Genomic DNA, 18,466 nt, shown 5'->3' with positions numbered 1-18,466 from the left:
ATACGGTGTGAGTCACCTCTAGAGCCCGTAGGAGTCCACTCTAGAGTCCACATCGTCTGGCATTGATACTGGGATATGTCAATTGTCATGTCGTGACGACGAAGACGTCGTCTTTGTAAGATGGGGCGATTGTGACACCCTCACTTTAGTCCCACATGGATTAGTGTGAAAAATACTAATGGTTTAAATAGAAAAAAAATCCAAAATCCAAGAATAAACAATGCTAGTATTTTAACAGTCAACATTAAGTTGTTTTCGATGGGTCTTTGACTTGCACGCGCCAACAGGCCCGTTGGCCCTAGACTTGACAACTCTAAAAGAAAGGAGGGAAAACGGAGGGACTAGAGAGTAGAAAAACTGGTGGGTCCCACGCGTGAGAGTTTTATTTGAAGCCGCCCCTTTTTGTCGTCTCCTCTCGCTCTTCTTTTTATCCCTCGGACCCCCTCCCTCCCCTGTCTTTCATTCTGCTGCTTGCTTCAATCTCAAGTTCTCAGAGCACAGGCCAATAAAAAAGGAGCTCTTTTGACGGAGGAACGAGCTTCAATCTTCGAGTTTCTCAAAAATTCGCTAAGCAGAGTAGTTTTTGAGAGAAGGGTTCTATGGGTTCGAGCTACTGCGCTGAACCATGAGAAAAAGGAGGAATTTTTCTTGGTTTTTGAATTGAGATTGGTTGTTTTAAGCATTATTATTGCCCTCTCTATGGCTGGAAGCAACGAGGTTAACGCTAATGAGTCAATGGTATTGTTATTCTTTCGTTTCTGTTGGAATTATTTGTGTATTAAGTTTTTTTTTTTTGCTTAATTTGGTGAGAGATTTAGTAGAAAAATGAACAATATAAACTCTCGTTCTCTTCATTTTATGTGATATTCTTTGTTGATTATGGGCAAAATGTCTTAAGGTTGTGATTTGATTTCAGTTTTTGGGGCTTTAGTTTTGATTTCTGAGAGTCTTTACTATGGGTAGAATTTGTCTTGAATCGGTTTGAATCTGGCCCCAATTTGCTAATTTAGGGTTTCAGCTTCCTTCGATGAGGGCTAAATTTGTCTTTAATAACTTTTGAGAGAATGATTATACCGTGAAAGTTTTATCTGCTCCCGTGAAATCATGAAAAGTTTGAATCTTTTCACCAAGAAACAAACAAAATCTTACTCATTTCATAAAAACTCTAAAAGCCCTAATTTCTGCCCCTTTCCCCCTATTAATATCAATTGTATGAAGAAGACAAAGCCCCCAGAAATCACTAAATACTCTTTTAAGAATTGTCGGAAGCGCGAGCCTTTTCCTCTAAACTTCCCCTCCAAAATTTCCCAAATAAGTAAAGAAATGAAACCCTGTTTTCTGTTATCAGGGTTACCCAATAACTACTATACTTCATCAACAATCCACAATTATAGAATCAAAATGAGGGGAAACAAAGCTTCAATTTCCTATTTACTTGCCGAAAACTATGAAAAGATCAAATTCTGACCAGTTTCTATGTTCTTTTATGTTGCAGATGGTTGTTCCTTTAAACACATGGGTGCTAATCTCCAACTTCAAAGTAGCCTACAACATGCTTCGGCGACCTGATGGCACCTTCAACCGCCACCTCGCCGAGTACCTCGAGCGAAAGGTCCCTGCAAATGCCTCCCCTGTCAATGGCGTCCTCTCCTTCGATCTCCTTCTTGCCCACCCTTCAAACCTCCTTGCCCGGATTTATCGTCCATCCCCCGAATCCACCTCCTTTGCCGATCTCCACCTCCCCCCTTCAACCTCCCCTTTTCCCGTCATCATATTCTTCCACGGTGGCAGCTTCGCTCATTCTTCTTCCAACAGTGCAATCTATGACTCTCTCTGTCGTCGCCTTGTCACCCTAGTTGGTCCTTCTGTCGTCGTCTCTGTTAACTATCGTCGCTCCCCTGAGCATCGGTACCCCTCAGCCTACGATGATGGCTGGACTGCCCTAAAATGGGCATCCAACGAATCTTGGCTTCGATGTGCCAAGGACTCTAAACCAAGAATTTTCCTCGCTGGTGATAGCTCGGGAGGGAACATTGCACATAATGTTGCATTGAGAGCTGTTGACGCAGGAATTGAGATTTGTGGGAACATTCTGCTTAATCCCATGTTTGGTGGCATGGAGAGGACAGAAGCAGAGAAAAAATTGGATGGCAAGTATTTTGTGACGATTCAAGACCGCGATTGGTATTGGAAGGCATTTTTGCCTGAAGGAGCAGATAGAGATCATCCCGCTTGTAACCCTTTTGGCCCGAATGGGGCTAAGCTCGAAGGAATGAAGTTTCCCAAGAGTTTGGTTGTCGTTGCTGGTTTGGATTTGATCCAAGATTGGCAGTTGGCCTATGCTGAAGGGTTGAAGAAAGCTGGTCAGGATGTGAAGCTTGTGTATCGAGAGCAGGCAACGGTTGGTTTCTACTTCTTGCCCAATACCGAACATTTTTATGAAGTCATGGATGAGATCAAGAGCTTTGTGACTTCTAATTGCTAGCAGATACTCAAGTTCTTCAAACCCTTAACAGATATGCTATATATAGGTATATATGTCTTATGTATGTATCGACAGAAGTTGAATGAATTGCTCAGAGTTGGTTTGGTTCTACACTACCAGGCTGTTGCTGACTTCGGTTGTTAACAACTCTGAGAAATGATTTGCAATTCATGAAAGAGGAACTCAGTGAACAATGGAGGTTGATGAATTATAGGTGACTTGATCTGTGGAAGAATTGTTGTCCTTAAAATGCAAAATTTCATTCATGGAAAGCTTTTGAAGTACAGCTCTTCTTCCTTCTACTGACTGTTTGTCCTGTGATAATACAAAGAGGAGGTTGGAAAGAGGGCAAAGAAACAAAAATGTGATACTGTTTTCAGGTTTGTGGATTGAATTGGGTAATGTTTGTGGCTAATGTTGTAGTAGTTTTCTAATCATAGCACATTGTAAAACATTCCACGGTATCATTGTGAAGCTATATATGTAATACTCCGGGGATTCTATTAATATGAAGTTGTCCCTTTGCCTCTTTTTATCTTTTCATGTACATAAATAAAGGGTTTTGGTTTTCATGTGATTGATTGATCCTGTAATAGTGAGGATCTCTTTCATTGATGGCTGGTTTTTCTTCTGTAGCATGATGACTTCAGAAGAAAAGGTGGATTTTAGTTTGGTCTTTATTAGGTTGGCTTATCTTTGAAGAAAGATTAATGGGGAGGGAATCCACTAGCATGAAACAGGGACAGCTGAAAGTTTTGATTGCATAAGCAAAGATATCAGGGGCCGAAAGGCTTCTCTCAAATCATTTTAGGCCGTAGTTCTATTGTTCAAATTTGTTGCTCTGTTATCTCTAGAGAAAGATAAAATTATCTTACAACAAATAGGTCTTTTAAGTGTAAAAGAATTAATAAAATTCATTCAGGACATTTGTTTGCAACAATAAAACTACAGAGGGTTTATCTATTATCAGGCAATAGATGAACTACAGAGGGTCTATCCGTTATCGGGCGAAAGATTAGGGGGGCAACTAACCCAAATATAAAAGAAGAGATTCAAAGGTGATATCTAGGACACAATGCATACAGCGAAGGGCCTATAAAAATTCTCTCTCTTTTATGACCTTATAACATATGTAGTCAAAAATAAATATATATAAAATAACGCTAATTAACCATTGGTCTTTGAGTATGCATCATAAACATCACAAGGGATCACCATGACAGATGGTACTCGAGGAATACAAGTCATTTGCATAGAGACAAAGTGCAGCATAAGTAGTTGTGTTGCAAATGAGAGAGAGAGAGAGAGAGAGGGAGAGGGAACGGAGAGAGGATGCAATACAAGGACAGCTCCCTGCCAGTCCACGCCAAGCTCAAAATTTCTCAATATTGACGATACAAGATACCAAACAAAGAGAAGCGGACTTTCTGGATTTTTGCTCTTTTAAAGTATGGATGAAAACAAGCCTACTCCAAATGCAATAACTATGCTCAAAAGTTCAAAAGTTAGGTTTTTTTTAAGGCAGAAATAGTTTAAAAAAAAACCCACAGCTGATAATCCTCTCTATCATAATTAAGAAAATAAAGCACAAATTGGAATAAGAAATTAAACAATGTGGGAATACTTAAGATGAAAGGTTCTTCATCAGTCCTTGTCTTGTTATGGTCAATATATTCCCTCAAAGAAAAAAAAAATTATGGATTTACTCTGTATTATATTACATTGTCTATGTTCTATGAATACCGACCTAACTCACATAAATACAAAACCAATTCAAAACAAAGACTCAATGCAGAGAGAGAATAGGTACACTAGAGACAACCAAGCGTTTAACATAACAAGTATATACTATTCCCCTTCCCTCAATGGGCTACTACATTATTTTATTTTGGTGAGTGGAGGGCATTTGTTAATTTTTTCCAATCAAAAGTCTTAGCTGGAGAAGTTGGTCTCATGTGGAGTAAAGCTTTTTTAGAGCTCAGGGTGCTTTAAACAACACATGGGCTTTGTTCCATTTTGATGAGGAATCCACCTACCCTTTGGAGTTTATTGGATGAGAGAGAAATTAATGAAAGATCATCACTAAATTATTATTATTTTTTTCTAAATGGGCAAACGTAAGTAAGGAGTTCTCGTTGTCATTAAACTAGAGATTAATAAAATGCCAAAGCAACAACAGCAAGGCTTGAAGGGGACGTGGAAAACTGCCTTTTAGAGTCTTTTCATCTCACTTTAAGGGTATTCCTCTATACAAAAATCCAATTTGTTTATGGTTATTACACATCCACGCTTCAAGAGTTTGGTTTAGTCTCAATTAATTAATGGTAATCCAATGCTAATTGTCCTTTGTACCGGATTTGTTATGTCTTTTCCAAAGCTTTCGCTTTATATTAACTTTTATTGGAAAATATGCTTGTGCTTGTGCTTGTGTTTGTCTTTGTTGTTGTTTAATGTGAGCCAAAATGTTTTTGGTTTGTTTGTGATGGGATTTATGCGTGCATCATGCTTTCTTTTGGTTATTTTGTCTCCTTGTGGGTGTTATTGTTGTTATCCTTTGCTTTGGTTTTATATGATAGTCTAATTTGTTTGGTTCTTAGGAAATCAATCAACATTAGAGAAGATTTTGCTCTTATACTTTGCTAAAAATCTCTCTCTTTATTATTATTATTATTGGGGTGGTTGGTTTTTATGTCTTTGCTAATGGAAGGTAGTTGTTATTCCTTCACTTGCTAACTAAATCTTGCTTTTATTTTATTTAATTTTTAGCTCCCACGGGATGCTTTCAGTATTTTTATCTTAGATATTGGCCGCATATAATTTTAAGAATCCCGAATATATCTACTACAAATTTAGGCAAAACATTATCTGATGAGTGATAAGTATCAAATAATATATTCCACTATTTTTTATCTTTCGAAAATTCAGAACAATTATCTGATATAATATGACACACAAAATCTTAAAAGGATACTCGACTTCAAGTTCATTAATGCTGATTCAAAGTTTATTTTCTTGATGAGTGATAAGTTTATTTTCATTAATGCTGATATAATATGACCCTTAATTTACTATCAACATGTCAGAGAATCTATACGGAAACGTGTGAAAAATATTCAATCCGTAACTTTTTGTCTGGGACAAATCATCGTTTAGTTCAATATCTTGAAATAATTGTTCATCTAAAATCACAAACCAGAGGTTCTTCTAAGCTTAATTCTGTGGTGATGCTCCAATCTTTCAAAGATTCAAGAATGATATGAGTCTAGAAATCTGTGATCTGTTTCTCTCCATTGTGATTTCATTTGCAGGTAAAACCCTTCAAAGGAATAATTATAATGTTGGTTTTGGTGGTGTGAAGAACGAAACCTGAAACAAAAATGTGAGTCTGAAAAATCTCGGGTCGGTCGACCGACGGAGGAGATCTGATCGACCGAAGAGACTATAGAAAACGAGCTCAGGAACACGCTCTGGCCGATCGACCGAAGCTGTGTTGTCGGTCGACCGAGGGTGACCAATCAGTTGACCGAAGGTGATGTGCTGGTCGACCGAAAACATGCAGGAAGACCCTGTAAGAAACTGTGTTCTGGCCGGTTGACCGACACACATGGTCCGGTCGACCAGAATCAGTTTTTCTAATTTTCTGATTCGTTTGGGAAACTGTTTTGGGCCAGTATACTATATATACCTTGATATGTTTTTAGGGTTTGTAGAACACTAAAAAGAGAGTTTTGACGGCTATTTGAGAGAGATATCTCAGAGAGATAAAAACCTATTTGTGGGCATTGTAATCTTCTTCAATTAATCAAAGAATTATGTGGTGTGGCTCCTGAGGACGTAGGCACATTGCCGAACCTCGTTAAATCTGGTGTGTTCCTTCATGTTTATCTTTCCTGTAATTTTTTTTTATTTGCGGTGATTTTCCTACTTGTTAAACTCTTAGCACAAGATCCGGAAGGGCACAGGTTCGATTGATTGTTTCGAATCCCCAACAACTAGTATCAAAGCTTCATTCAGAAGATTTGTGCAAGAGCCATGGCAAAGAAAAACAAATCAAAGATCTAGAAGTTTGATGGATCAGACTTCCCCTACTGGAAGTCGCAGATGGAGGACTATCTGTACCAAAAGAATCTTTACTGTCCGTTGATGGGCAAGGCTAAGGGAAAGAAGAAGGAGGAATTAGACGAGGACTGGGAAATATTGGATCGAAAGGCTCTAGGGCAGATCCGATTGTTGCTCGCCAAATCAGTCACCTACAATATATTGAAGGAGAAGACGACGATGGAGCTTATGGAAATGCTCGCGAAGATGTACGAGCAACCGTCAGTCGCAAATAAGGTGCATCTCGTCAAAATGCTCTTCGACCTCAAGATGACAGAATGATGCTCATTCACGATGCACCTCAACGAGTTCAACAGATTGTTGATCAACTTATCTCTGTAGACATCACATTTGATGACGAAGTGCATACCCTATTGATTCTATCACAGTTGTCGGATAGTTTAGCAAGTTGCGTGATCGCAATTAGCAACTCGGTGGGGGAAGGAGAAGTAGAAGCTGAGTAAGGTTGTTAGCATGATTCTATTCAAGAAGGTTAGAAGAAAATCGTCTGAATTAGAAGGTTCAGGTTTAGCTCTAAATCTCGAACAGAGAGACCGAAGCCAGAAGAAGGGAAACCAGAACAGGAATCGGTCGAAGTCGAAGAAAAAGAGGTCAAACTCGAAGGTTAGGCCTGTCAAAGGAAACTATTGGAACTTTGGCCAGGAGGGACATATGTCTTCAGTCTGCAAAGCAAAAAAAAAAGGATGTGAATGAGCAGGAGGCTCATACCGTGCAAGATGCCTTGATCATTGCTATAGATAGTGATTCTGATTCATGGGTTATTGATTCGGGAGCCTCTTTTCACGTCACTGCTAATAGGAAGCTTCTTTAGAACTATGTAACATGGGACTTTGGGAAAGTGTACTTGGGGGATAACGAGCCTTGTAGTATTATTGGAAGAGGCGACGTGTAGATTCAGATGAAGGGCTCTAAGTGGAATCTGAAGAACGTCAGACATGTACCGAAGCTGAAGAGAAATCTTGTTTTGGTGGGTCAGCTTAGAGCAAAAAGCTATATTCAACATTCACCAGGGATTCGTAAAAAATTTCTAATAATACTATGGTGGTTGCTCGTGGCAACAAAACCGGAACACTCTACCTCACTTCACATGCGAGTGACACCCTCACAGTTACAGCTGACAAGGAGAGTGCAAATCTGTGGCATAATAGGCTGGGACATATGAGTGAGAAGCGTATGAAAATTCTACACTCACAGGAAAAGCTAACTGGTATCGATTCAGTTGAAGTTGGTGTTTGCGAGAACTGCATCTACGCGAAGCAGAAAAGGGTTAGTTTTTAGAAGAGTGGAAGGTCACCTAAAGCTCAGAAACTGGAGCTTGCTCATACAGATGCATATGGTCTAGCTAGTGTGTCTTCTCTTGGCGGTTCGGCGTACTATGTCACCTTTATCGATGATCACTCGAGAAAGGTATGGATATAATTCATGAAGCACAAGTCAAAGGTGTTCGGGATCTTCAAGAAGTGGAAGTCCATGGTAGAGAATGAGACAGATCTGAAGGTGGAGTGTCTAAGATCGGACAACAGTGGAGAATACGAGTTGGAGGAGTTCAAGAGGTTCTGTGCTCTAAATAAGATTTGTTTGAAGAGGACTACTCCAGGGACGCCATAACAGAATGACGTCGCAGAGAGGATGAACAGGAGTTTGACAGAGAGTGCGAGGAGCATGCGTTTACATGCAAGTCTACCTAAGATGTTTTGGGCGGACGTGGTTCATACAACAGCTTATCTAATTAATCATGGACCATCAGTTCCATTAGATTTTGGGATTCCAGAAGAGGTTTAGAGTGGCAAGAATGTTAATCTCTCACACTTGCGAGTATTTGGCTGCATGGCATATGTTCATATCAGTGACCATGTCAGGGATAAGCTAGAAGCTAAGTCACAGAAGTGTACATTTATTGGATACAACATTGATGATTTTGGGTATCGTCTTTGGGATGAGAAGAATAGGAAAATTATCAAAAGCAGAGATGTGATATTCAATGAGGAGGTGATGTATAAGAACAGAGACAATACTAATGATAGCCAAACTAATGGGAGCATCACTAAGGATGCAGGTGGATCCGAGTACATGGATTTAGAGGAACTTCCAGATGTGGGAGACAACGTTAGTTCTGACCGAAGAACGGAGAAAACTGCAGGTGCAGAGACTACTACCCAGGGCATGGAGCTTAGAAGGTCATTCAGGGTACCAAAACTGAATCCTAAATATCTTTTGTCACTAGATTATTTGCTTTTGATAGATAGTGAAGAATCAGAGTGCTATGAGGAGGCTATGCAAGTTAGTGAATCTCAATAGTGGGAGCAGGCGATATAAGAAGAGATGGATTTTCTCCACTCGAATGAGACATGGGAGTTAGCCTAGCTACCTGCACAGAAAAAAACCTTACATAACAAATGGGTCTATCGGAAGTGGGAGAGTGATGGAAGCAAGAGGTACATGGCCAGATTAGTCGTGAAGGGGTTCGGAGTTGATTATATGAATATATTTTCCCCCGTTGTAAAGCTTACAATCATTAGAGTGGAGTTGAACTTAGTAGCTGCAGAAGATCTCTACCTTGAGTAGTTAGATGTGAAAACTACTTTTCTTCATAATGACTTGGATGAAGAAATCTACATGAAGTAACATGTTGCTTTATAGAAGAATGAAAGGAAGAGATGATGTATAAGCTCAAGAAGAGCTTGTACGGTTTGAAACAGGCTCCGAGACAATGGTACAAGAAGTTCAACAACTTCATACACAACAATGACTATGGAAAATGCAATTCAGATCATTATTGCTATTTCAAGAGGTTCGAGTCCAGGTATATCATGTTATTATTATATATTAATGGCATGTTAGTTATAGGACCGTGTTTAGAGGAAATAAACAAATTAAAAATGTAGTTAGCGAAGGAGTTTGCTATGAAGAATCTGTAGGATCTGAAATAGATACACTAGAACACTAGATGGGGGATGAATAGTGTTCTTTTAAAAATTTATGCAAAATAGATTATAAATTGCAAAGAAAAATGGTAATCTCAGAAATTCGCAAACACAAACACAAAGTTTTATACTGGTTCCACCAATCCGATGTACATCCAGTCCCCAAGCAAATCCCGCTTGAGAGTTTCCACTATGATTTTGAATAAACTTACAAAATCAAAAGCAAACCTGACCAATTTGTAAGTCCTTACAAATTGTAACACCAATTGACAAACACCTTGCCAATTTGCACACCAATCTCTAAACCAAGAGATTAACACCTCTCACAAACCGAGAGAACTTTTAAAACAACAATTTTGATTCCTATAAGCCTTGAATTGTAGTGTAGTGTAGTAGTGGCTTAGGAATGATTCTAACTTCTGTAAATTGCCTAAACAATAAGTATTTGAATAATGTTCAAAGGTAATTTCAGAAACTTTTCTTTTTCTCAAAATCAGAATGTTTTTTTTTCACTTGAAAAAAATGCACAAAGATCAAAGCTTATGGGTATGTGAGTCACTTCATTATTTCTGAACAAATAACATATTTATAGTCCTTGAAAAGATAATTATTTGAACTTTAAAAACGTTTAAAAACGGCTATAAATAGTCATAAATTCAAACTTTAAATTCAGGAAAAACTGTATCTGTAGTCGACTACAGGACAGATTAGTCGACTACACTAAGTTTAAACAGAATCTGTGAAGTCAGAAAATTTCTCAGTAGTCGACTATAAAGTTCATTAGTCGACTATACTGTAATTAGACAGAAACTTAAAAATGAATTTTGCCTTCAGTAGTCGACTATAATGTTAATTAGTCGACTATACTGTAAAATGACAGAAACTTATATTTCTGTCATAAGCTTAAGTAGTCGACTATTATCCAAATTAGTAGAATATACTATAAATTGACAGAAACATATATTTAAAACATATACATAAGTAGTCGACTACTATTCTAATTAGTCGACTACTAAGAGTAAAAAATATATGAACTAAATGTTTTAATACTCAATAATTAACTATAACTTTAATGGTTAACATAGGGGATTTCTATAGTTAACCAACACACTAAGCCTGTGTTAGTGTGTTCTAATATTTATGCGTGTGTGTGTGTGAGTGATCAAGGCTTGTACAAAAATTCTAAGTAAAAAAAATGTAATTATCTCATATGATCTTCATCTTCTTCACTTCATATTGCCTTGAACTCAACTTGTACTTGTTCATATTTTGATATTGAAATCTGCATATAAAAGTTAGTGCATTTGTATATAACACACATTGTATAAATTGTTATCATCAAAATAATATCATGGAGATATGATATTCAACATTCTCTCCCTTTTTGATGATAACAAATAATTTATGCATAAAATAATATCATGGAGATATGATATTCAACATTCTCTCCCTTTTTGATGATAACAAATAATTTATGCATATTATAATAAAGTTTAAACATTATGAAATAAACGTACTTACTCCCCTTGCATATATGCAAATTAGAGTTTATAACATTACATAAATTTAATATAGATAACTATTTCTCCCCTTTTGTTATCAACAAAAAGAAATAAACATTTATGCTAAACATGACATTATTTCTTCAACATGAGCTAATACTTCAAACAAATCATCCAGATTATGAACATAATCCATAACTTCACCCATCCAAATAGGTAGGCAAAGACTTGCCATAAAGACCAAAAGTTCCACAATGTTCATCACCATGATCTGTTTAAAATATATAGCACATATATTAACTATCCAAACAACATCATAGTAATGTAAACACTTAATCAACATACTTGACATTGTAGCAACATAACATATTTCATATGTCTTAATAACAACCCACAACTACATAATTTTTGATACTTAAACATAGATAACTAACAAAAGAACATAATTGTTTTGAAACTAAACACTAAAACATCCAAATCTAAAATGATGCATGCATAAACTTCTAAGGTGCTGGAGGAGTTTGATGTCCTTGAAAGTATGCGCTAAGCTTTGAATCCAAGTCTTCAAACTTCTTGATTAGCTCTTCTTGATTACTAATGATATAGGAATTCTGAGAATATAAAACTCTTTGACTAGTTTCAAGTTCAAGAATACGAGCAGATAGTGTGTTGTATTACACATCTGAAAAATATGAAGGTTCTGAAGGAAATGGTTGTGGTGGTTGACTAGAAGAAGTTCCTGCTTGAGTTGAAAATTATGGAATATCTTGTAGAATTTCTTCTTGATGAGGATGAGGTTCATCTTGAGGATTTTGTTCTTGAATTTCAAAATTTGTTAACTAGGATGAGGTTCATCTTGAGGATTTTGTTCTTGAATTTCAAAATTTGTTAACTTTATCCTAGTTAGGGCATTGGAATCAAAGAATTCAATGGAACGGACAACAGAATTTTTAGATTTAAGATCCACATGAAATTTGTCAAAGACTTTTGTTAAAAAGATACCATAAGGAAGAAATCCTCTTGGTATTATCAGAAGATTGTCAAAGTAAACTTCAGCCCAATTAACTTAGATATTTCCCATTATAGCATATAGAGCTTTTGCTAAATCTAGGGAAATGAAATGGAAACTCCCAGTTTTTAGAAACAAGTTATGCTCTAAGATTCGTGCAATGAACCTAGGAATTGGACGAAGTTTGTTTGAATTATTTAAAGGTTTACTATAACCAGGAAGAAATATATGATTAGATAAAAGATCTGAATCATTCATCCTAATTGACCTAAGAGAAACTCCTTGAAAAGGAATATTGAAAATTTTTTCAATTGACTTTGTAGTCAATTCAATTTCTATTCCTTTTACAAGAGTTTTAAGTTTTTCAGTATCACCAATAGTTTCAACACGTTCTATATTAGTATAGAATAATTGAACAAGAAAAGGATATGTGGGTTTTCTATTTTCAGCGGAGAATAATTCAAGCAATCCCACATTTTCAAAATATGATCCAAAGTTCCATGGAATAAAATCATCAAATTTCACAAATCGTCCTGGAAGAACTTCAAAAGAGGATATTTTGTTAAATTCTTTAAGTAAATCAGGACTTTTTAAGTATATGATGATTTCATTATCAACATTAGTATGAATTTGCTTAGCTTTCTTAGCTCTAGACATGATGAAACAGAAAAATAACTGAAAATACGAAGATCAAGTTGAGAAATTTACCACAGATTGTTGAAACCCTAGATTAGTCGACTATTAATTGATGTAGTCGACTACAAAACCTGACAAATTTCAGAAAATGATGAACTTGATGAAAGTTTTGAGAAGAATTGAGAAGAAAGATGATGCCCTAACTTGGAATCAGTAGGTTCTGAAGAGAGGAAGAAGAAGAATCGATTTTAGGATAGGTTAGTGGGTAGTTTTTAGGTTTTTATCTTTTAATTTTTAAAAGAATTGTATTGTATGATCCAAATTGAATTGTAAAAAAAATAAAAGGTGTAGATTTTATCTTAGATATGTGGCTAGGATTGATAAAGTTGAAAATCTATGGTTGAGATGTACTCTACTTAAATAAAACGGGTATTGGGTTTTGGGTTAAAAAAATGCAATAAGCTTTAAAACTATAAAACTGTGAAAACAGTATTAGTAGTCGACTAGTAAGAAAAATAGTCGACTACACTGTAATCGATAGAAAGTTGATTATCAGAATTTAACTCAGAGTAGTCGACTATAGGTGAAATTAGTCGACTACACTGTAATTTACAGAAAACCTTATACTCAATGCTTGTGCATGTAGTCGACTATAGGTCAAATTAGTCGACTATTAAGGGTATGTATGCATATGTGTTTGTTTAAAATTTTAATTTAAATCTTCAATTGAACATATACCTAATTCTCTTCTTAATTTAACATAAATTTCTTCTTTTAAGGGTTTTGTTAATATATCTGCTATTTGTTTATCAGTAGGTATAAATTCTAATGAAATGTCACCTTTAAGCACATGATCACGTAAGAAATAATGTCTAATATCAATATGTTTTGTACGTGAATATTGAATAGGATTTTTAGATAAATTAATTGCACTAGAATTGTCACACATTATGGATGATATGGGACAATTTATGCCATAATCAGATAATGTTTGTTTCATCCATAAAATTTAAGCACATGCAAGACTTGCAGCAATATATTCAGCTTCAATCGTTGATAATGATACTGAATTTTGCTTCTTACTAAACCAAGATACAGGTGAATGTCCTAAGAAATGACATGTTCCACTTATACTTTTTCTATCGGATTTACATCCGGCAAAATCAGCATCACTATATGAAATTAAATCAAATGTGCTATGTTTTGGATAAAACAATCCATAATTTATAGTACCTTTAAGATATCTAAAAATTCTTTTCACTGCTTTATGATGTGATTCTTTAGGATTAGATTGAAATCTAGCACATTAACATGCACTAAATATAATATCAGGTCTACTTACAGTAATGTAAAGAAGTGATCCAATCATACCTCAATAAAGCTTTTGATCAACATTCTTACCATTTTCATCTTTGTCAAGTCATGTAGTAGTGCTCATTGGTGTTGGTTTGCTTGTTGTATTTTCCATTCCAAAGCGTTTAAGTAAATCTTTTGCATACTTGCTTTGATTGATGAATATTCCTTCTTTCAATTGTTTAATTTGAAGTCTAATTAAGGAAGAAATTTAGTTCACCCATGTGACTCATTTCAAATTCATCCTGCATAGTCTTAGCAAACTCTTGACAAAGATTGTTGTTAGTAGAACAAAAAATAATATCATCTACATATATTTGGATTAGTAAAATATCTTTATTTATTCTCTTAATAAATAATGTTGAACCAACTTTTCCAATTTCAAAACCTGAAGTTAAAAGAAACTTCTTTAATGTATCATATCAAGCACGAGGTGCTTGTTTAAGACCATATAAAGCTTTCTTAAGTTTAAAAACATGATTTGGAAAACTTTCATGTTCAAAACCTGGAGGTTGTTCTACAAAAACTTCTTCTTTTATAAAACCATTTAGAAAAGCACTTTTAACATCCATTTGAAATAATTTAAAATTCATAAAACATGCAAATGCAAGTAAAATCCTAATTGATTCTAATCGTGCAACTGGTGCATAAGTTTCATCATAATCAATTCATTCTTCTTGATTATAACCTTGAGCAACTAATCTAGCTTTGTTTCTAACAACTTGACCAAATTCATCTAATTTGTTTCTAAAAATCCATTTTGTTCCAATAATGGATTTATTTTGAGGTCTAGGTATAAGATCCCAAACATTATTTCTAGAAAATTGATTAAGTTCATCTTGCATAGCAATTATCCAAGAGTCATCAAGTAGTGCTTCTTTTATATTTTTAGGTTCAATAGTTAAAGTAAAAGCAGTATGAGCAATCAAATTAAAATGAGATCTAGTAGTTACTTTATCAGAAATATTTCCAATGACTAAATCATGTGGATGATTTTTAACTTCTACAAAATCTTTAGGTAAATCATTTTATAAATTATCATCTTTTATAATATCTAATGCTAAGGGACCTATAAGCAATTTTATACGCCTACAATATCATCATCATTATTTAATATAATAGGTGATTTTGAAAAATTTTCATCAAATGAAACATGTAAAGATTCTTCAATAACTAGTGTTCTTTTGTTATATATTCTATATGCTTTACTATGATTAGAATATCCAACAAAAATTCCTTCATCGGATTTTGAATCGAATTTATCTAAGTTATCCTTTGTGTTTAAGATAAAACATTTACAACCAAAAACTTTAAAGTAAGATACTTTAGGAATTTTATTATAAAATAATTCATAAGAAGTTTTCTTTAAAATAGGTCTTAATAAAACTCTGTTTAATACATAACAAGCTGTTGATACAACTTCTGCCCAAAAATATTTTGATAAATTACTATCACACAACATGGTTCTAGCACATTCTTGTAAAGTTCTATTTTTTTTCTACCATTTTGTGGAGCAGCACGAGGAAAAGAAAAAGTATGTGATATACCATGTTTATCACAAAAATTTACAAATAATTCATTTTCAAATTCACCTTCATGATCACTACGTATAGAGATAATAGAAGTAGATTTTTGATTTTGAACTCTTTTGCAAAAAATAGAAAACTCATTAAAAGCATCATTTTTATGTTTAAGAAAAATTACCCATGTGAATCTAGAATAATCATCAACAAGAACAAATGCATATCTATTTCCATTTAAAGATGCTACTCTAGAAGGACCAAAAAGATCTATGTGAATTAATTCTAATGGTCTACTTGTAGATATTATATTTTTAGATTTAAAAGAAGATTTGTGCATTTTTTCTTGTTGACATGCATCACAAAAATTGTTTTTAAAAGACATTGTAGGTAAACCATTTACTGAATTATTTTTAGAAATCTTAGAAATGTATTTAAAGTTAACATGTCCAAAATGTTTATACCATAAAATAGAATCATTAGATGATGCAATAAGATAATGTTCATTTGAAATATTTTTCATAGATAAAATGTTATTCTTTCTATGACTTTTAAAAATAATAGTAATTAAATCAATATCATAAATTGAGCAAGATTCTTTTTCAAAAACTATTTTAAAACCTTTATCACAAAGTTGACTAATACTAAGTAAATTATGTTTAAAACCATCAACTAATAGAACATTATCAATAATAGGTTTGTTTGGATTACCGACAGATCCAATACGGATGACTTTTTCTTTGTTGTTATTTCCAAAAGTAACGGTACCACCATCCTTATTTTAAAAAGATGACAACAATTGTATATTTCCAATCATATGTTTGGAGCAACCACTATCCAAAATCCACTTATCTTTCTTGGGTACCTGAAAAAAATAAACATTTACAGTTTTGGTACCCATACTATGTTGGGTCCATTAAATTAGCCTTTAGGAAACCAAACCCATGAAGAGTTTGATTTGCCTAAATAGTTAGTTGATAAACAGATATTTTTAATAAAATCAGAAATATAAAAATTCTTATGTATAGAAGTTAATTCTTTTGGAACCCAAATAGAAAAGAATTTTGATTTCTTTTTACACAAATTTTCATTTCTATATTCATACAAATCACAAGAAGCTAGGTTTTACAAAATTGTTTCCTTCGATTTATTTTTATTAAATTGAAAACCTAATCCTTTTGTCTTTTGTGATTCTTTTTGAAAAGAAAGTATATTATTAAGATTTTCTTTACCTTTATTGAATTTGCTAACATTCAAATATATATCCTCATATTTTGATTTAAAAGAAAAATTATCTTTATCTAAACTATTAATGGAAATTTTTAAATCATTACATTCTGATTTTAAATAAACATTCTCATTAGATAAACATTCATTTTCTTTAAGCAAAGAATAATTTTCTTCTTTCAATTCAATTACTTGAGAATTCGAAATAGTAGAAGAATTAAAATCAGAAATTTCTTCAAGTAATCTTTTATTTTTACCTTTAAGAAAATTATGTGAAGTATTTAATCTCACAAAAGTTTCATATGGTTTATTGAAAGCATCTAAAAATTCTTCATTGTCACTTATTTCATCTTGTGCCATAAAACACATGTGAGCACTTTCCTTTTCTTCAATTTCTTCATCTGAAGATGACTCATCACTATCATCCCAAGTGACTGCCATTGCTTTCATTTTATTGTTATTTTGAATGTTATTGAAGTTGTTGAAATAACTTGATTTTTGCTTATTCTTCAACATAGAACAATCTTTCTTCATATGACCTGGATTATTACACTTAAAACAAAGAGAGTTATTTGAAATTGAACTCTTAGATTTAAAATTACCTCGTTTTATAAATTTTCGAAATTTTCATGCAAACATGCCCATTTCTTCATCATCATCATCTGAATCTTCTTTATCAGAAGTAGTATTGAATGCAAGTACTTTCTTGTTCTTTGTTTCTTCATCATTTTTTCTATCTTCAATTTGAACTTCATACGCCATAAGATTTCTGATAAGATTTTCAACCGTAAGAATTGATAAATCATTGGCTTCTTCGATTACGGTAACTTTCTTTTCCCATTGTGGAGTAAGTGATCGGAGTATTTTTCTTACCATATCCACTTGTGTGTATATTTTTCCAAGACCAATGAGAGAATTTGTGATGTCGGTGAACCTTGTGAATATTTCTCCAATAGTCTTATTTTCCTTCATTTTAAATAATTCGAATCTGTGTACAAGAACAGAAATTTTAGATTCTTTAACTTTATTTGTACCTTCATGAGTTACCTCAAGTGTATGCCAAATATCATATGCATATGTGGCCATTGACACCCTATTGAACTTATTCTTGTCAAGTGCACAGAATAGTGCATTCATGGCTTTGGAGTCCAAATTTGCATTGTTCCTTTCAGATGTAGTTAATTCTGAAAAAGGAGTTGTAGGCTTCTCATATTTTATTTCCACAACATTCCAAAGTCCATAACCAATAGATTAAAGGTAAATCTTCATTCGGCACTTCCAATAGTTGTAGTTCAATCCATCGAACATTGGTGGACGATTTGTAGAGTGATCTTCTTTGAATTGTGATGTATTTGTTGATGCCATCTTTCACTTTTCTCTGATACCAAATGTAGGATCTGAAATAGATACACTAGAACACTAGAGGGGGGTGAATAGTATTCTTTTAAAAATTTATGCAAAGTAGATTATAAATTATAAAGAAAAATGGCAATCTCAGAAATTCACAAACACAAACACAAAATTTTATACTGGTTCCACCAATTCGGTGTACATCCAGTCCCCAAGCAAATCCCGCTTGAGAGTTTCCACTATGATTTTGAATAAACTTACAAAATCAAAAGCAAACCTGACCAATTTGTAAGTCCCTACAAATTGCAACACCAATTAACAAACACCTTGCCAATTTGCAC

At 34.1% G+C, this 18,466-nt stretch overlaps 1 protein-coding gene across 1 annotated transcript; it reads left to right on the top strand.

Annotated features, from left to right (window-relative positions):
- On the top strand, positions 413-3,016 carry LOC109849239 (gibberellin receptor GID1C). Its single transcript, XM_020419055.1, has 2 exons — positions 413-738; positions 1,496-3,016. Exons 1-2 carry the CDS (start codon positions 700-702, stop codon positions 2,483-2,485), a joined length of 1,029 nt encoding a protein of 342 aa, XP_020274644.1. The 5' UTR covers positions 413-699; the 3' UTR covers positions 2,486-3,016.

This window comes from Asparagus officinalis, chromosome 7 (genome assembly GCF_001876935.1).
Source record: "Asparagus officinalis chromosome 7, Aspof.V1, whole genome shotgun sequence".
Lineage (NCBI taxonomy): Eukaryota > Viridiplantae > Streptophyta > Magnoliopsida > Asparagales > Asparagaceae > Asparagus > Asparagus officinalis.
Note: the sequence above shows the minus strand (reverse complement) of the source record. Positions and strands in the feature narration are given on the sequence as shown.